The sequence below is a fragment of the Podarcis liolepis genome (assembly GCF_965112155.1).
Source record: "Podarcis liolepis genome assembly, chromosome: 11".
Taxonomy (NCBI): Eukaryota; Metazoa; Chordata; class Lepidosauria; order Squamata; family Lacertidae; genus Podarcis; species Podarcis liolepis.
Genome location: NC_139565.1, coordinates 46,089,107 through 46,109,144, shown reverse-complemented (window position 1 = coordinate 46,109,144; position 20,038 = coordinate 46,089,107). Strand labels below are relative to the sequence as shown.

The window sequence follows — 20,038 nt, the reverse complement described above, 5'->3', positions numbered from 1 at the left end:
ACAAACGCCAGCTCCTTCGGCCTGTAAAGCGAGATGGGCGCTCCAACTCCAGAGTCGTCTGTGACTGGACTTAACTGTCAGGGGTCCTTTACCTTTTTTAATACCCATTGTTTACTCTTATCCCCTATGAATTTATCTAACAGTCCCCTTTCAAAGCTTTCTAACTTGGTAACCATCAATTCTTGAGGCAGAGAGTTCCATAGTTTAACTGTCCACAATTTGTTGTTGTTGTTGTTGAGTCGTTTAGTCTTGTCCGACTCTTCATGACCCCATGGACCAGAGCACGCCAGGCACTCCTGTCTTCCACTGCCTCCCGCAGTTTGGTCAAACTCATGCTGGTAGCTTTGAGAACACGGTCCAACCATCTCGTCCTCTGTCGTCCCCTTCTCCTTGTGCCCTCCATCTTTCCCAACATCAGGGTCTTTTGCAGGGAGTCTTCTCTTCTCATGAGGTGGCCAAAGTCTTGGAGCCTCAACTTCACGATCTGTCCTTCCAGTGAGCACTCAGGGCTGATTTCCTTAAGAATGGATAGGTTTGATCTTCTTGCAGTCCACGGGACTCTCAAGAGTCTCCTCCAGCACCATAACTCAAAAGCATCAATTCTTCGGCGATCAGCCTTCTTTATGGTCCAGCTCTCACTTCCATACATCACTACTGGGAAAACCATGGCTTTAACTATACGGACCTTTGTTGGCAAGGTGATGTCTCTGCTTTTTAAGATGCTGTCTAGGTTTGTCATTGCTTTTCTCCCTAGAAGCAGGCGTCTTTTAATTTCATGACTGCAGTCACCATCTGCACTGATCATGGAGCCCAAGAAAGTAAAATCTCTCACTGCCTCCATTTCTTCCCCTTCTATTTGCCAGGAGGTGATGGGACTAGTGGCCATGATCTTTGTTTTTTTGATGTTGAGCTTCAGACCATATTTTGCACTCTCCTCTTTCACCCTCATTAAAAGGTTCTTTAATTCCTCCTCACTTTCTGCCATCAAGGTTGGGTCATCAACTGTCCACAATATAACCAGTAATACGGAAACATCTAACTCTGTGCTTCCTTCATAAGGCACAGGAACATAGGAGGCTGCCTTATATACTAAGTTAAATCATTGGTTCACCTAGCTCAGTATTGTTCACACTTAACTCGCAGTGTCTCTCCCAGGTTCAGGAAGGTTTCACTCCTTTCTCTACCTGGAGATGCCAGGGATTGAAAAGCAGGTGTTCTGCCACTGTGCTGTGGCTTGTTCCCAAAATGTCAAAGTAGGGATGGTTGGCACATGCAGGAAGTTACATAAGGATTAATCTCCCTCCCCACCAACCCCAACTTTCATTACTAGCCAGGTGAGGCAGGGTCACAGAGCAACTTCCTTTCTTATACTAATTGACCCATACTTAGGGGCCATTATGGCCCTTGCCTGGCTAATTCAACAATGGGATTTTCCATTAGATTTTAACCCTTGCCGGATCCAGGAATTAGAAGGGACTCACACATCATACAGTGTAACCCACCCCCTCAAAAAACTATGCTTGGAACAGGTTATCCAATACTTTCTGAGGATTGCACTACCAGGGCAAAAGTAAAACATGAAGAAGTAATCTTCAGACATGTTGAAAGGTTCTTGACATTTTAAAGAAATGATTTTTTTTAAAGCGGAAAGTTACAAAGACATCGAACATGCTTATAAATACGTTCTGTGACTTTATTATGTAAAGCTTGCATAAAATAGCCCTAAACAGCCTCAGCCCAGTATACCTGAAGGAACTTCTCCACCCCCATCGTTCAACCTGGACACTGAGGTCCAGCACCGAGCGCCTTCTTGCGGTTCCCTCACTGCGAGAAGTGAGGTTACAGGGAACCAGGCAGAGGGCCTTCTCGGTGGTGGCACCTGCCCTGTGGAACACCCTCCCATCAGATGTCAAGGAAATAAGCAACTATCTGGCTTTTAGAAGACATCAGAAAACAGCCTGTTTAGGGGAGTTTTCAATGTTTGGTGTTTTATTTTGTTTAGTATTCTATTGGGAGCTGCCCAGAGTGGTTGGGTTAGGGTATAAATAAATTATTATTATTATTATTATTATTATTATTATTATTATTATTATTATTACTGGAAAGAAAACCTTTTGAGATTAGGAACTAGCAATATTCACCACAAAAACATTGGAGCTTGATTAAAAGGAGATATTGAGCACATGCTTGGTTGTGTACTTTTTGAAGTGTTTTGTTTTATTGTTTCATGGCTTTTGTTGTTTGTAATTATGTAAATATTTTCATACTGTAAGCCACCTTGAGCATGGTTTTAACTAGGAAAGGCGGCACACCAAATAAAATTGTGGTAAAGACATGTTTGGCAAACAGGACACGTCTCTTTGTCCAATTTTCTGTTGAAGAGAGAATATAATAAATGTAATTTCTTCTTCCAATAACTCTCCCAGTATATCCAGGTGTTGTTTTGCATCCATTAGAATTAGATAATACGTATTCATAAATAGCAAAATGATGCCAAATATTAAGCAGAGTGCTTTTACTAACAGAAAGCATGCAAGCAAGTTGCCACCTGCAATAGAGGCAGCAGCAGAAACAGCAGCGCGGCGCCTACTACGACTACCGGCATGCATCTCGCGGCACAGCGAATGGGACTCGGGCAGCAGCTCAAAGCGGGCACCTCAAAACTCCCATCATGCACTTGGGCCCGCCAATTTCCCTAGAGCGCCCCGGCAGGTAAATGAGGTCAACGAGCTCGCCATTTCCGGCGCGCGGTGCAGGACGGGAATGCGAGTAGCGCTATTGGCCGGCGCTTGCCCCGCTTTTCGGCAAGCAGGAAGCGATAGCGGCGGCTGAGGAGGCTCGGCGGGGCGGGAGGCTCCTCCGGGTGAGTGTTTCTCGGATCCTTCCGATTTTCTCGAGGTCGGCGCTCGCCTCTGGCCGAGGCTGGCGTCGAGAAGGGATCGATTTAATGCGCGATTTGATGACGTAATAACGGCTCTGGAGACAGGGCCGCCGCTGGGGTTGCGCCGGTCTGTGCGCCGGCTGCCTTATGGCGTCTTTCCGCCCGCGCCGGCCAGTGCGGGGACCTCCCGCTCCGTTCTCTTTTTTTCCCTTCAGGGAGGCCCTTTCGCTTCTCGTCGCCCCTTGACGGTTAGGCCTTCCGCTTAGCCCGCTTTAGCAGCTCATTGGCCCGCTTCTCTACCTTCCAGTGCTGCGATTGGCTGGCCAGCCGATGATTGACGTGCGTGCCCCCAGTGGACTCAAGTACCGTGTGGCTCTCCTAAGGAGAGATGCTTCTGAGCCTTTTTGAGGGGCACGTTCTGCTCCTGGGGTCTCCTGGCTTCTGAGCTTAAGAGATGCTATGATTTCTTGCCGGAAATAAGGGCTGCCTTTTCATTTAAGAAACTCAAGGTAGCTGACAGCAAAACCATAATTTAGTAGTGCTTAAGATTCAAAATAACCTCTTTTTTTGACCTGACCCTTGTCAAAAAGCAGTTTTGTCTTCAAGACAGGACTGAGAGCAGAGAATCGCAGCTCTTCCAAAGCCTTCCCATCGACCCCCTGAATGGAGCTTGCAGAGTACAGTTTGAGAAACTTTGCATTAGAGTCCAATGGATGTAGCATGTGATACTTATTTGACAGAGAGAGAGAGAGAGAGAAATAAGCCTGTGGTGTGTGGTTGCAAACCTCAGCACACACATGACTACAGAGAGAATCCATGGTAAACAGCTGTGAAGTGCAGCACAGCAGTGACATTTCGATGCAAAATCAAATGTACACAATGATGCATGAGACAGTTGGGTGCCCTGGGTGATGAAATACAGGAAACCTGTATTCTGGTTTTTTTAAACACAGCAATCCTAATGGGACAGAAGCCTGACACATCCAAAGCCCTGCCCTGTACTATGGCCCCTTCTCCCCACTCTTATTTTTCGTTTTCTGTTCCATCGGTTCCTGGAGTTGGTGTACTTCTGTTTCCCTCGTTTGCTGGCAGGGGGTGGTCCAATGAAGGAAACTGCATCAAATTCCCCCAACATGCCCTTATATGCCCCATACCTCCTTTGAGCTCAACATCTCTTGAGCACCAACAGCACTGGAATAATATTTTTACCTCAGGATCTGCGCTGCAAATTGATGTTTGTTATCCTAGCTATTACAAATTTGAAATAATTATTCTCTCATTTGGATGATCCCAGGCCCTAGTCTGAAGGAATGTAATACAGCAACCTTGCTGAGGCAAGAGACCTGGGTTGAGTCCGTGCCTGGATGGTACTGAGAACCTAGTATACATACAGCACATTGAATTCCATGATGGAGGAACAGGGAGATATAAACATAATGAACAGTCCTAAATACTTCCTAGCTGTATGGAATTGAGCTATAGAAAAGTAGCAGTTGTACCACCCTGTATGTGGGTGTATAGTTTATGTATGTACATACTGTGTACGTACTGTGTGTGCTTGCAGAGAATCTAATCCCATCTTAGTTTTAACTTCCAGCAATCCATCGTTTTAGTGGATTACCATATTTTTCGCCCTATAGGACGCACTTTTTCCCCTCCAAAAATGAAGGGGAAATGTGTGTGCATCCTATGGGGCGAATGCAGGCTTTCGCTGAAGCCTGGAGAGCGAGAGGGGTTAGTGCGCACCGACCTCTCTCGCTCTCCAAGCTTCAGGAAGCTATCCGCAAGCCTCACGAGCCTGACGGGAGTTCTCGCAGGCTCACAAGGCTTGCGGGCAGCAGCCCAAAGCACGGGGCACCCTCCGGAGGGCGCCCTGTGCTTCGCGCAGGTGTCCGCAAGCCTTGCGAGCCCGGCGGGAGTTGCCACCGGGCTCGCAAGCCTTGCGGATAGCAGCCTGTCCTGGGGTCGGGGGAAGCTTGGGCTTCCCCCGCCCCAGCCCCGCGGCTGGGGGGGGAATACATTTTTTTTATTCATTTCCCTCCCCCCAAAAAACGAGGTGCGTCCTGTGGGCCAGTGCGCCCTATAGGGCGAAAAATACGGTACTTGCCTGCAATCCCAAAACCTGTTGCACTACTCTCTGGGCTCCTGTGGTCACACAAGATTCAAATGCATAATTTCTTTTATTTTTATGCCTCTGCTCTCTTGTCTGTAGCATTGGCAATATAAATTCATGTTGCCCATGATTCTGATGAATGAAACACTTAGTTAAAGGAGGTAATGAAAACCTGTTCAGTTTTTTAAAAGAAAACCTTAAAAGTTAAGAAATGCAAGTGCTTCAGGTTCCTATGGCTGGAAACCAAAATCTCCCTCCATACAACAGTGTTTTTCTCTCCAATAATCCGCAGCTTTTCTTACTGCCATCACTTCCTTTCCCCTCAACTGCCAGTGTTTCTCTTGAGTATTCCCTAGCCAGATTGCTGCCCTTGGCTTTCCTGGCCATGCTGCTGTTGGCTTCCTTGGTTCTATTGTGACCGGGTTCTTCATCTCCCCTTGTACCATGGGCTTCATATTGTCGTTCAGCTATCTATGCACTGTGTTTTTATATAATGAGTCTTGTATTTGCTATAGCTTCTCCAGATGTGGCAGGTGTAAGACTGTGTGCTTCTAACTTTACTCATCATTTTATAGGACCCACTTCTGAGTCTGGATACCTATTGCTGATGAATATCCTTGCTTACTGTAACCATTTATGGCTATGGACTGTGGAGTTCTCATTACGACTGATGATCTTTCCTAGACAAATCTATTAGCCATGGAAGCTGAAGAGACGATGGAATGCATTCAGGAATTTCCAGAACATTACAAAGTAATGTTGGACAGACTGAATGAACAGCGGGAGCAGGATCAATTCACAGACATCACTTTGATTGTGGATGGTATGTCGTGATTCAAACTGGGTCTCTCACAAACATATCGTCCATAATTTGAATTAAGGCAAGGCATCTGGACTTAAGGACATTGAAGCTGAGTGACGGTCAATTGAAATTTGAATACCATGGCTTGTTTAGTTTACAGCTTTAGGCCACTTACATATACACCTGCCTAGGTTGCAATCCCATTCAACTTAGGACTTAAAATTCCCAATTGACTGGCATAAGATCAGGCTGCACAAATATTGTAGAAGGCAAAACATTTTTATTCTTGTTTTATTATATGTATTACCACCACCTTTCACAATTTAAAATGATTTTTCTGATAATTGAATCTATTTTGCAAGAGTATGCAGCAAACTGAAATGCTGAATTCTTCCCTAAATCATTTGATAAAATAGATTTGTGCACTGTATTAGTTTGTGAAGAAACTGGATGCTGCATTCTCTTCCCTCTCACCCATCCAAAGTCCATATCCAGTGGCGTAGCTAGCTGCTCGGGCGCCCAGGGCGGCACAAATGCCCTGCACCCGGGGTTGGGGCAGAGCATGCTGCACGGAACCTCCATGGAGTCCGTAAGCCCCACGTTGCTGTTTCGGGCAGCGCAGAGCCTGCAGCTGCCTGAGCCACCACGTCGCTCCCCAAGAGAGACATGTAGCTCGGGCTCACTGCAGGCCAGGCTCCGCAGTCACCCCCCTCAGTGATGACACCCAGAGCAGCCCGCACCCAGTGCACCCCCCCCTTCCTAAGCCACCATCCACATTCCATCCCGATGTGCTTTTTCATAACATTCAGTACAGTACAGTTGAAGTAGCTCCGGGTTGAGCATTTTCGGGTTGCGCCGCTCGCGCATGTGCAGACGCTCAAAATGACGTCATGCACATGTGTGGAAGCGGCGAATCGCGATGCACAGACACGGGTTGCATTCGCTTCAGGATGCGAACAGGGCTCCGGAACGGATCCCGTTCGCATCCAGAGGTACTACTGTACGTGCAATCCTCATTTTGCACGGGAGTTACGTTCTGGGGCCCCACGCATTCTAGTGGACCCACGTAAAGTGTTGCACCCTGCCCCCATTCCAACCTTTTTGGGTCACTTCTAGGTTCAGCACTGTGCACGCCTGCACGATCGCACGTCAGTCAGACGTGCATAAAACAGTTGTTGCCTGTATTGTTAAATCACCATGTCCAAATGAGACCTCCACTAAAGAGGTCTAAATACGTAGTGTGTTTAGATCTACTGTTTGACGTGAAATTTGGAGACACATACTCTGTGGGAAGACTTGACACTGCAGTGTTCTTGATTTTGTTAATATAGAAGGCTGTATATTAAAATGTCTTTCCACTATGACCATCTAACATATATTTATATCCAGTTCTTTCTCTCCTTCTAGGTCACCATTTTAAAGCCCATAAAGCTGTTCTTGCTGCCTGTAGCCAGTTTTTCTACAAATTCTTCCAAGACTTCACTCAGGAACCTCTAGTAGAGATAGAAGGTAACTTGCTAATTCTGTTAGATCCAGAACTCTTGCGTGAAAAGAACTAGGAAAACAAAAACCCTGCTATGTCCCTTTCACTTGTCTTCCCATTCTCATAGGGATACTTTCAGCTTAGGATTAAGAGATATTTTCCTCGGAAGTGTTTCATTCTAGTCATATCCCACCAGTTCTTAGGTCTAGAACATATAACAAAGTGGAATGGGGTTAATACATGTACACATTACGTCCAATTATTAAATGCTGAGAGCAGACAGCAGGAAGTGGCCATAAAACATAACCCGGCTAGTTATTGATGTAGGCAGTATGAACTGAACGGAGTTGAAAATGATCTTTCAATGCTTTTAATGCTGTGAACTGCCCTGAGTTCTTTGGATGAAGGGCAGTATACAAATTTAATTAATAATAATAATAATAAGGCAGTTGTTTAGATATTTACTAGCAAAGCCTCTGTGCAAAGCCTAGGTTTCATTTTGTTCTTTGCTATCATTAGGTGTAAGTAACATGGCATTTCGTCACTTAATTGAGTTCACGTACACCGCCAAGCTGATGGTCCAAGGGGAAGAGGAAGCAAGTGATGTCTGGAAAGCAGCGGAGTATCTTCAGATGCTGGAAGCCATTAAAGCACTCGAAATCAGGTGAGTGTGGTTTCTCGGAGGACTGTGCCTTGGGAAGGCATGTTAGAACTATCTTTACCCATCTTCGATGCTCTGGCCAGCTTCTCTTCTTGTTGGCTTTCCATGATGATGACTACTGCATCATCCTGTGGTCTTCATGATAAATAAGAGGGGCCGCTCTTGGGTCTGTTCTGAAAGCTTCAGCCACTGCAGAATGCTACAGCCAGACTCATGATAGAAACTGCTGCAGACAAATGATGCTGCTGTTAAAAGACCTGGTTCAAGGTTCTTTTACTAGTGTACAAAGTGCTGAACAACTTAGGCCCAGGATGCTTTAAGTACTGCCTTACCCCCTATGTCCCAGGGCACAGGTTCATGCTGTCCTGCCCTTTAGGAACATAAATTCCTGCCACTAGGTCTAACTGTTACATCTTCAGCAACAGTGTATTTGGAATAGCCAGTTTGCTCATTTAAAGCTGGCTACGGATTCTGAGTTAAAATGAGAAGCCTGGCTAGCCTTAAGTGCAACAGAACTGCCCTTTTGATGTTATGCACTGTGTTGTGTATAATTTTTCTAGGAACAAAGAAAATTCATTGCCGCCCGAATCGGATCAGGCAGAAGATAAGAGTATAGCCAAAAAGAGGAAGATAGCAGAGACGTCCAATGTTATTACTGAAACACTGCCCTGTGCGGAATCTGAGCCTGTTGAAATTGAGGTGGAGATTACAGAAGGGGCTATCGACGTGGAAGAAAATAACGTTGAAGCACTAGAGGAGGTCGCTTCTGCTGAACAGTCGATAAAGTACATACAAACCACGGGTACATCAGATGAGTCTGCTTTGGCTCTCCTGGCGGATATTACCAGCAAGTTCCGCCATGGGGAGAGGAAAAGTGAAATTCAGGAAGAGTGTGACGACGGATCTGATCCAACGGGCAAGCAGGTGGAAGGCATTGAGATAATGGAACTTCAGTTGTCGCACGTCAACAATCTTTTCCACTGTGAAAAGTGCAACCGTACATTTAAGTTGTTTTACCACTTTAAGGAGCACATGAAAACGCACTCCACAGAAACTTACAAGTGTGACCTATGCAACAAAAGGTACCTGCGTGAGAGTGCACTGAAGCAGCACCTTACCTGTTACCACCTTGATGAAGGTGGTGCTAACAAGAAGCAGAGACCTGGCAAAAAAATACACGTCTGTCAGTACTGCGATAAGCAATTTGACCACTTTGGACATTTCAAAGAGCACCTTCGGAAGCACACAGGTAACTGCAGTTCCCTTCCCCTTCCAGTTGCAGACAATTCACACCACTTCCTGTGGTTCTCGCCTCCCCACAATGATTCTCACCGTAACATTTTGTACAGCCTTCATTGGTAGTGGAATAAGAATGGTGTAAATGTTGATTAAAGCCTTTATAAATGGAAGGTAATCTAGGAACCATTTAAGGCTGGCCTGTATAACTTGCCACCCACCCAAATGATGCCAGTTGATTCTATTATTATTATTATTATTATTATTATTATTATTATTATTATTTAAAGCTCTTTGTAGAGGAAACCCCCACCTCTGTTCCAAGGCCCCTGGCAAGCACAGAGAACTTTTCAAGATAGACTGAGGCTTGCCTTGCTTGCACAGAGATCTGGATAAGGATAAAAATAGCCTAGCTTCTTTTTTTTACTCAAACTGCTGCATGTATCAGGGACTGCTCCAAGGCCTTAGAGCAGTGTTTCCCAAACGTTTTTGGGCAACGGCACACCTGTGTACTAAAAAAAAATCTCGCGGCACACCACCATTAAAGCCCCGCCCCGTGACGTCAGCGCGCAGCGTCACGCCGGGAGGGACGCACAAAAGTGAACGATTTTCCCTCGGCAGCTCCTCTCAGCTGCGCTCAATCCGCCTCCGCGCAGGCTGAGGGAGGGAGGGAGGGGCGCGTGTGACCCGTCTCTGCTGGGAGACCAAACCCAGCGAGACAGAGTCGCGCGGAGGCGCCCAGGCAGCGCTGCCGGCTGCGAGGAGGAGCGCCAGGCAGCAGCAGGAGGCGCGGCCTCTCCTCGCCGCCCCCGCCCCGCCTCTCGCCGCCCGACTCGCCCGCCTCCCTCCAGGCATCTCGCGGCACACCAGCCGGTGTCTCACGGCACACTCGTGTGCCGGGGAACACCGGTTGGGAAACACTGCCTTAGAGGACACTATTAGTTGCTTAGCTGTGCTTTTTGATCCTGGGATTTTAGAATGCTTCTCCCAATCAGAAAGCAGCAAGATAGCATCCTAAGTTTTGTTGTGTGCCTGTGATTGTTAGAGGATGGGAATCAATCATCTCTTGCATATTGCTCCTTCATCAAACTGACACTGTCTCTTGGAAAGGCCTCCCTGTCCCGCAACCAATTTCAATAGGTTTTTGGAGATCAAGTACAGTACACATTGGCAAATACAAAGTGAAAATGGTGGAAGGGAAATGTGCCTTTTTGTGCCTTCAGTGTTGGATCAGAAGTACTGGGAATGTGGCTTTTTCAACCCATTGTCAAATTTATTTGTTTATTGATCAGTCGTACAGTTTTGCAGAATAATGTTCTACTTTGATAGCAAATCCATCAGACTTGGTCTCTATGGATTTGGGAACACATAATGGACATTGGTCTGGAAAAACTCTGGCCCTGTCAAGTTTGAGCCGCCTCCCCCAGGCCTATATCTGGCTTAGTTACTAGTTTGTATTTAGCCATCCTCAGCTTGGTGCCCTCAAGAGAGATTTGGACCACAGCTTCCATTTTCCTTGACTAATAGACATGTTGGTTGAGGCTGATGGGAGTTTGTAATCCAAAGCCTCTGGAGGGCACTAGGTTGGAGAAGGCAGACTCAGTTCTAATTTTTCATTGAAATGCCCCCTTTATAGGACTGTGTGTATCCACAAATTCATCACACAAGCATAGTAAAGTAAAGGTAAAGGGACCCCTGACCATTAGGTCTAGTCGTGGCCGACTCTGGGGTTGCGGCGCTCATCTCGCTTTATTGGCCAAGGGAGCCAGCGTACAGCTTCCGGGTCATGTGGCCAGTATGACTAAGCCACTTCTGGCGAACCAGAGCAGCACACGGAAGCACCGTTTACCTTCCCGCTGGAGCGGTACCTATTTATCTACTTGCACTTTGACGTGCTTTCGAACTGCTAGGTTGGCAGGAGTCACACAAGCATAGCATTTGTTAAAGAAGGGGAAACTAGTTGGATAGCCTTGGAGATTGTGCTGAGAAGGGAGAATTTGTTGTGACAGAAGAGATGGAGAAGGATGAACTGGTGGATATTTTGAGTGTACTGAATTGCGAAGAAGAGTTAGGAGGATAATATAGGTTTTCCTTTGGTTTTAATGCTATTTAGTGAATTAGAATGAGCAAAGAATATATTGGGAATTATTTGTGAAGTGCTTCTTAAATGCATTTTACAGATGGAGAATCTCAGGCTGCACTTGAAAAGATTACCTATATAGTGTTAAAGTTGCATGAGCAACCGATCGGAGAGGAACAGGAGTGCAATAAAACCAATTGCCCAGGCCTTGTCAATGCTACTAGCCCTAGATGTATCGCCACCCCGTTATGCTTTATAATGTGAGCAGAGCTTGCTAACATAAATGAATGAGGTTGTGCCTGCAGAACTCAACCCCCCACTTTTGACAGCAATGCTCTGCACAGCAAGGCTTTCACTGGCATGCAAAACACCACCTGTGTTTGTAAAACAGCTCCATCCATGTTGCGTGTTGCTCTTGCATCCCAGTGCACAGAGCCACAATTGGGAAAAATATGGAAGCTTCGGTGGTAGACTGTTCAAAACAGTACAGGCAGCCCCCATTTACGTGAGAGTTACATTCCAAGGCACTGTGCGCATCAGTGAAATTGTGTGCATTTGAAACACCACTGGAAAAGCCTGCAAACATTCTGTCCTGTTCCACCCCTTTTTGTGACACTTTTCGGTCACTTCCGGGTTCGGTGTGATATGCAGGTGCGTGGTCACAAACATTGAATGCGTGTAAATGGGGGGGGGGGTTGCCTGTAATTCAATTCACAGTGCCCTTATTGCTGGGATTGGCTGGATTATGTATTCAAGAGACCTTTTGATTTGCAGATCTTCAGTGCCTGCATAGGTTTCTCTCTATACCACGAAAACATGAACTTTGCTTTCTCCATAAAAATGATAGCTGAAATCAATCTGAAGTTAACAATCTTCTTTACCAGCAGTCAGACGTTGTGCAATGCTCTGCTTACTGCGTTAAGGAAAGTATGCTTTGCCCCTAAGAAAGTTACATAAATAGCTTTAACCAATCTGTTCTTTTTCTGTATCAAGATCTACAATGTGCATTGACTGCACTGTGCATTATATTTCCTTTGGTTTCTAACCTTTGACTAGGTACTAGTGTGAGTTGTTTCTCCACAGCACTGCTGAATGGTTTAGGAGATAATGCAATAGATGAATGGGAAACTCTTCACAATTTGCAAGGGGCATTATTATTATTATTATTATTATTATTATTATTATTATTATAGTGGTGCCTCGCAAGACGAAATTAATTCGTTCCGCGAGTTTTGTCGTCTTGTGATTTTTTTCGTCTTGCGAAGCACGGTGTTGGGAAAGTTTTGGAAAAGCTTAAAAAATCACCAAAGTCTTTAAAAACCTCAAAAAAGGCTACCACACCGCGTGCTATGAGTTGCTCCTCGAAGTCAAGTCGCAACTGTATTAACGGTTTTAAGAAAAAGGAAACAAACTTGCAAGACGTTTCCGTCTTGCGAAGCAAGCCCATAGGGAAAATCGTCTTGCAAAGCAACTCAAAAAACCAAAAACCCTTTCGTCTAGCGAGTTTTTTGTCTTGCGAGGCATTCGTCTTGCGAGGTACCACTGTATTATTATTAAACACTTCAGTAAGATGTAAGTTATAAATCCTGCTCAGTGTCACTTAGAAAGGGAAAGCTTCTATATCCAGGAATGTTGAACCCTCCAATGGGAGACAAGCATGCTGAGCACACAATAAAAAATTTAAATGATGCATAACTAATCCATGACTATCAGGGTGGAATTGCATGTCATGAAGCAGCACACAGTTATCAAATAGTGATTTCCTTATAAGGTGAATAGTGTGAATGGGGAAATTATGCAGGAGAGAATTGCCAAATGCAGATGTGCACTGAATGCGCCTATTCCTCACTTGCACCAGTTCTCTGCTGCAAATGCCTCTCTGGTGGGCTCTGAAACTTGACATAAACCTGACTGTGTGGGGAATGGCCTGGGGTGTGTGTGTGTCTGTGTCAGCATTTGCAAGGGAGGATTGGAGACATTCAACACCCCTCTCCCAAACGCCACACTTGTATTATTTTCACAAACAGTATTTGGGGGAAACCGCTTGTCAAGGTAGCATGTAGTTCCACCCTCAGGTTATAACCTTACCTGCTTTCACCTGTGAATGAGCCACATTTGGCACGGCGGTGCTTGTTTCCTGTGCCATCTTATTTGCTGTGCTCTTTAAAGGGAATAGATGAATCTATGAGGTATGTTCTTGGCTAATAGCCATAGCAGATCATCCGTTTTCAGAGATGGACGGATAATCGGGGATGTTGCTCCATTTACGAACACAGCAATCTAGATGGCTAATATCACAAGACAAAAAGATGACCCTGCTTAGTAGTCTAATATCACTGATCTAACCCTACTTAGTAGTCCCTAAACTCTTTATTCTTGTACTTCTACACCTCTTGGATAGCTGATGTTCGGGAATGGGAAACTGGCAAAATCCCACCTAATTACAGGGTTGGGGAGGTGAGTTTGTAACAGTGAAAAAGCTGAACCTGAGGCAACCTGATTTTCATTTTTTGGTCATGCCTTGATATTTGCCTTGATAGGTGAAAAACCATTTGAGTGTCCAAACTGCCGCGAACGTTTTGCTCGAAACAGCACACTCAAATGCCACCTGACAGCGTGCCAGTCCAGCGCTGGTGCTAAAAAGGGACGGAAGAAACTTTATGAATGTCAGGTATGTAATTTTGCCCATCGTGATTCTGGTCTAGCGAATTTGACCACGTAGACAGCCTGTGTTGTCGACAAGGTGGCCAGGGCGGGGTTGTGGGAGCTGATCTCTAGTTTGGCTTTGCTGCAGAACACTTAGGACTGGGTTGTTGCAGCAACATGTGGTGCTTAGCTACACAGGACCCTGTATTAATAGTTAGAAGCCTGGAGCCCTTAAAGTGTCAGAAGAGAAGAGAGATGTGTCAAAGCCATTCTCCTTGTTTTCATAGTTTATCTTAAAGTTGTTTGTGTAAAGTCCGTACTGATAGCTGAATTGGTTTTAACTGAAATAGTATTGTTTCTTCTCAGTGCTTTAATATGATAGCTTGTTGTTTTTCCAAAATTTAATGCTGGGGTGTGAGTGAAGTTCCACTTGGACTAATTGCAATGGGGATGTTTTTGGACCTAGTATCTGCTTATTTTTATTCCATATCTAGAATTTGGTAGATAGTAAGAAATTATTCTTAGCTGCTGTAGCTTTATTAAGTTCTATCTCCCCACAGTATTTTATGCAATGATGATTTATGGACTGATGATGTTAGTAACGTCTCTTCAAATTGTGAGATTAAAGTTGGATTCTAATATACAGTCCACCTGGGAATCTTTACAGCTTATTGTATAGTATACTTTCAAATTTGGTATGAAAAAACCCTCTTGTTTTCTCATTGTAGAATTGTATATTTGCTTTAATTCTTGGAGTTTTTTTTTTATTACAACAAATAAATTTCAGTAGAATATCTTGCAATTTTGCCAATTTAGCTGGGTGAATTTGAAATGCGAAATTGATTTTTGGTAACACTGCCATTTTCAAAGTGGAGATTGTTCCAGAAAAGACTAAGTTTAATTTTCCCCACTGATACTTTGTCTTTAGCACTATGTTCATTTTTGTTGTTGTTGTTGTTAAAGATGGGCACAGTAGCAGTTCCACCCCACCCCTTTATTTTATTGCTATTGCAGAAGACTAATCAACGTTATTCTTCTGGCTTTCCCTCACTTGCTTTGCAAGAGATCCTCCTCCTTCTCTTTCTGGCATGTGCTCCAGTGACAGCACCCTTAGGGCATGGCTGTTAGGTTAGGGTGCCCTGCCTTTTGTGTAGCACACCTGCAAGATTCTTGCATAAAGCTTGTCTGGTCATGATTAAAAATATGTTGTTACTCTGCAGTTCCCCACTTTACTACTCACTGATCATGGGGACCCCCCACCGTCCTCCCAGGGTGGGCTCAGACCACAGGCAGATTGCACCACAGAGATGTAATGTTTTTAAGCATTGATCTCTATAGTAAACTCTATATAAACAGTTTTCAAAGTTAAGTTTATATTTATTTTCCTTAAAATATTTATATACTAGGTTTTGTTTCAGAGTGATTTGCAACTTTAAAAAGCAATAAAACCAAATATTAAAGATACAAGCACAGGGAGCTGGCAATGTATTAAATGCCTTGAATACTGGGAGAAAGGGCTTTGTCTGGTACAGCACCAGAAAGAAACAGTTGGAACCAGGCAAAACCTTCTTGGGGAGGGAAGGCCACGGAGGAAGGCCAAAAAACAAAACTTTGAGTGAATGGCTGTCAGACTAAAAGAAGCTGAGTTGCTTAGTGATAGCGCATTTGAAGATGGACAGAAGAACCTATTAAACAGCCTTGCAAAAAGCCCACAAAAGTTACAAGCATGCAATATTTTTGCTAGCCTGCTGGGAGCTATCCCAGAAGGGATGAGAGTCCCATCCCTCCTGCAGTAACTTGCTGCATTTCTGTGATGGGCGTGAAGAAGGTGGCTTCCCTTCTAGGACAGCCCACTTGGATTCTGTGCTGGCCATAAAGGAGGGATTCAGTTTTTCTCTCCTCTGCTTGTCCATCCAGTCGCCCGCTTCCAATTCCTTGTTACCTATAGCTGCCGGGCGAGTGCTTCACTGCAAGGTGCATCACTATAACATTTTTTAGAAGAGAGAAGTATAATGATTTTACTAAAGATAAAAATGTTTAAGGTGCTAAATAAGTCTTATTGCAATAGCTTTCCAAAAGACTATATGCACATGCATGCAGTCATTGGTTGTGTCATTCTATGGAGGTAATCCTGTGTAAGGATCTGCTGTGCAGTTCTGCATAATGCCTTTGTAGGTTCCCTTAACTATTACTTAGTTAGTGGGTTGCTTGTAACTGTGAACTGATTTATAGTTAGCCCAATTGGCTGACACAGGGAAAAGTTAGGTCCTAAGCAGTGGAATTGTTTTGTTGCCACCCGGGGTTTTAAAGAAATAAACTGAACTGAATAGAATGGTCCAAAGACATACAATGAACTTTGGTTAGCATTCCTACAGCTGTTGTGTTTTGTTCTTTCAGGTCTGCAACAGTATATTTAACAGCTGGGATCAATTCAAGGATCACTTGGTAATACACACAGGTGACAAGCCCAACCACTGTACCTTATGTGACGTGTGGTTTATGCAAGGCAGTGAACTGCGGAGGCACCTGCAAGAAATGCATAACATCACAGAACGGCTTGTGACCGAGGACATTCTTCCAGTGGACAGCGACCCAGTGGCTTCCATGACTATCATAGAGCAAGTGGAACAAGTCCATGTCCTTCCCGTAATCCAGGTCCAGGTGGATCCAGCACAAGTGACTGTAGAGCAGGTGCATCCGGATTTGATACAGAATAATCAAGTGAAAGGTGAACAAATAGCGGAGCTACAAGAGCAGGTGGAGATAAGCTACTTGGAAGTGGAGCACATTCAGACTGAGCAAAGTGCTGAAGTGCACATGGAGGAGCTAGACGTGGAGCATGTGAACCAGTTACAAATGGAGGAGGTTCAGGCGCAGCTTATAGAGGAAACTGATATAGAGCAAGTAGAATCGGGACATGTGGATCAAGGAGAGCTGGAAGCAAACCCGCCTGTTCAGGCCGAGGAGGTGGAAGCACACACAGCAGATCATGAAGAATCTGATGATTTAAAAACTCAGCCAATAGTGGATATGCAAGAGGAAAAGGTGGAGACCTAGGAAATGTTGACTGCAGTACCTGTGATTTGGGGGGATGGGGTGGGAAATGTAATACCAAACTATTTTTGTTAATTTACTTGTATGACTTTTGCACCACCAATGGATGGCTCTCTTGTTTCGATGCTGTTGAGGAAGTGGACAGGTGGACCAAAGTTAGGATATTTGATTAAACTGCCCTTCTTGAGGTTTTTTTTTGGGGGGGATGGGGGATAATCCCCCTTTCCTAACAAAAACAAACAAAAAAACCACGGAACAAAGCCTATTCTAGAGATGAAGAAGCTTTGTGTGAAGTTTAATAGTAGAGTTTTGCTAGATTGTACCATTTAGGTCATACTGTTGTCATTGGGAGAGACTTCTGGAGCAAGTTTTGTTTTCTTTTCCGAGTATGAGTTTAGTGTTAAAACAGCAAGGTTCCAACATTCACATGGACTATATAAGGACTGCAGACAATTTATCCCATTTCCCCCTCTAATATTAATTTTTGCAGTAGCTGCAGTCTTTGCTTTATTTATTTTCTTCAGGTTAGCCACAGATCCAATTCACGCATCACAGCAAATGCGACAGTCTCTCCTGCTTCACGCTTCCAGTGGGAGCAAAAAAAACCACAACCCCTGGTTAAGTGCTATGTCTGAACTGGTTAACTATGGTTTACTGTGACATGTGAACACACTCCTTGTCTTTAAGCCTGGAAGTGGATTGGTATGGAAGTAGAGTGTGTTACAGGTTTTCTTTTTGTTAAAAAAAAAAAGAACCCTTGTGCCTTCTCACAACTAAAGAATTAAACTTCCACAAAGCTTTTAGGACATTTACAAAGCTAATGCAGAAGAGACAGTGTAGATATTGCTGTACAGTGCTTTGTAATTTTGTTTACAATTGTCAGCTACCAGGGTTTTTTGCATTACAATAAACTTAAGATTGGGGGGATTAGTTCAACACGGGCAGTTTTGTTTTGATTTAAAGGGCCAATTATAATAGGAAAATTTTGGCTGCATCGGTAGCAAGGAATGAGTTGGCTGAAAGGTTGCACTGGCATCTTATCACCAGATTTTTATTTTTAGAAAAAAGGTACATTTTATATTTAAAGAAAATGCGTTAAAAAAAATACAAAGTAAATGTGTCTGCTCAATGCATCAGGCTACTGTTTTATTATTTAAACTTTTTTGAACCTTTACAGAAAGATCTTGTGCTTAAAAGATTGTGGGGGGGGGGAATCAAAAGCCATAGGTATGAGTGTTTTAACTGTGGATTTATAAGAGTAGGAGTGTAAATATTTAATCAGTATTATTGGACAATAAAACAGTACCAACCACAAAATTCTCAGTTAATGTAGTATTTGTTCCTTCTTAGGGCCGTTTTGGATGTTATACAAAAAAGTTGGGCTGGTCCAGGAGTGTAAGCTTTCCAGGGAGCTGTGGCCAATCCTGTCCTTACAATATGTGCATTCAGCTTGTTGCCAGTGCCAACACTAGACACTTGGCTGCCTGAAATGCCACCCTCCCCTCCCTCATTGGGCCAACACTTTAAAAAGTCTTGCTGCATCATTGAGACACCAATGCCTGCCTTCATCAGATGGGTCCCTCCTGATGCTGTTGAACTCCAGCTCCCAGCCAGCATAAGCAGTAGTTGGGTGTGATGGGATTCTGTTGTCCAACAGTATCTAGAAGACCACAGATGGCCCATCCCTGATCTAAGTGCCCCATCCCCATATCACCTGAAGTACCTGTTTGCATGGCAGGGCTGGCCCTGTTTGTTGTTTTTTCACATTAGATCTTACCTGAAGTATTTAGCACGTGGGAAAGCCTTGCAATTGGGTTGAATTGGGCTTCTTTAAGTGAAGGTTTTGACCTCCTTGGAGGTGTTTTACTGCACTTTTATCCTGTTTTTCCTCTAAACAGCTCAAGCAAGCATCCATGTTTTTGCCCTCGCAGGCAAGTTAAGGTAACAGATGTTAATTGGTATGAGGTTACACAATGGGTCTCCTGACCCGAGTGGGGAATTGAACCCTGGTCTCCTAATTCCTAGTCATGACACACTAACCACTACACTACACCCATGTCTCTTGGGAAGCCTAGGCCTGTGGATCACCTTTACCAGGAGAGGCTCAAACAGGGATTGTGTTGAAAATGTGAGCCATTGCTTAGCGAGCAGCATGCTCAGGAGAAGCAATTCAAATAAATTAAGGGCATCATAGAGATTTCGGGTTAGAGTGGCTGCATTCAAATGGAAAGTGGAAAAGACTCCAGTTCTTGACTTTCTTCTGTGGCCAGTGTCAAGACACTCCCATGCTGGAGTTCAGAGTGATTGGAGATGTGCTTGTGCTTTCTCCACAAACTGCTCGCACCATCTTCTAAAGCTTTTATCTCCTACACTGAGCCACGGGTGATGTAAAAGTGCACCCCACCCGCCACTCATTGGTGAGGGTGCTTATAAGAAAGGCACTTTTCACATACAAATTGTAAATTGAAGTATATGCTGCTGGGAGTTTCAATGTAGTAATAATAGTAATAAATTTTATTTATACCCTGCCCTCCCCAGCCAGAGCCAGGCTCAGGGCAGCTAACACCAGTAAAATTATGGTAAAAACATAATGGGGGGGGGAAAACCAATTTAAAATGCAGCCTCATTTTAAAAGTAGCCCATAGATCAAAACCCTAAAGGGAGGGAAACATAAGGGTCAGATTGAGTCCAAACCAAAGGCCAGGCAGAACAGCTCTGTCTTGCAGGCCCTGCGGAAAGATGTCAAGACCCACAGGATCCTAGTCTCTTGTGACAGAGTGTTCCACCATGTAAGGCTTCTGTCCTAAGTATTCCTGGTTGGAACTTAACTCTTCTCACACTCCATAGGACTGACTTCAGAGAAGGTAAGTTAAGGATGGGGCTGTTACTGTGAAATATATTTTAACAAGTCTTTAAAAAAAAAAAATTGGGGTGGGGGGGGCCTTGTCCCCATAATGGTCTTCCCAATGCATTTTTTCCACTGATGTCATCACTGCAGTGATGGCTGTATGTCTAGAACCAAATACTCAAAGCTGGAGGTAGGTAACCAGAAATCTGCTCTGGAAAAAGATGGTAGGATAAC

The 20,038-nt window shown here is 44.4% G+C and overlaps 1 protein-coding gene across 2 annotated transcripts; it reads left to right on the top strand.

Annotated features, from left to right (window-relative positions):
• The first annotated feature begins 2,702 nt into the window (after positions 1 to 2,702).
• On the top strand, positions 2,703 to 18,273 carry ZNF131 (zinc finger protein 131). 2 transcript variants are annotated; one of them, XM_083466009.1, is made up of 7 exons: positions 2,703 to 2,863; positions 5,570 to 5,817; positions 7,204 to 7,305; positions 7,799 to 7,943; positions 8,501 to 9,189; positions 13,797 to 13,927; positions 16,300 to 18,273. In XM_083466009.1, exons 2-7 carry the CDS (start codon positions 5,694 to 5,696, stop codon positions 16,957 to 16,959), a joined length of 1,851 nt encoding a protein of 616 aa, XP_083322135.1. In that variant the 5' UTR covers positions 2,703 to 2,863; positions 5,570 to 5,693; the 3' UTR covers positions 16,960 to 18,273. The 2 variants fall into 2 exon arrangements, with proteins under 2 accessions (XP_083322135.1, XP_083322136.1); XM_083466010.1 differs by having other exon boundaries at positions 2,720 to 2,863; positions 5,679 to 5,817.
• Positions 18,274 to 20,038: the final 1,765 nt, after the last annotated feature.

Excerpts from the sequence above, each read along its gene's own strand:
- ZNF131 (XM_083466009.1), top strand. The coding sequence starts at position 5,694 with ATGGAAGCTGAAGAGACGATGGAATGCATTCAGGAATTTCCAGAACAT. Across the intron at positions 7,306-7,798 it reads ACCTCTAGTAGAGATAGAAG|GTGTAAGTAACATGGCATTT; the intron begins GTAACTTGCTAA and ends TGCTATCATTAG. Across the intron at positions 13,928-16,299 it reads AGAAACTTTATGAATGTCAG|GTCTGCAACAGTATATTTAA; the intron begins GTATGTAATTTT and ends TTGTTCTTTCAG.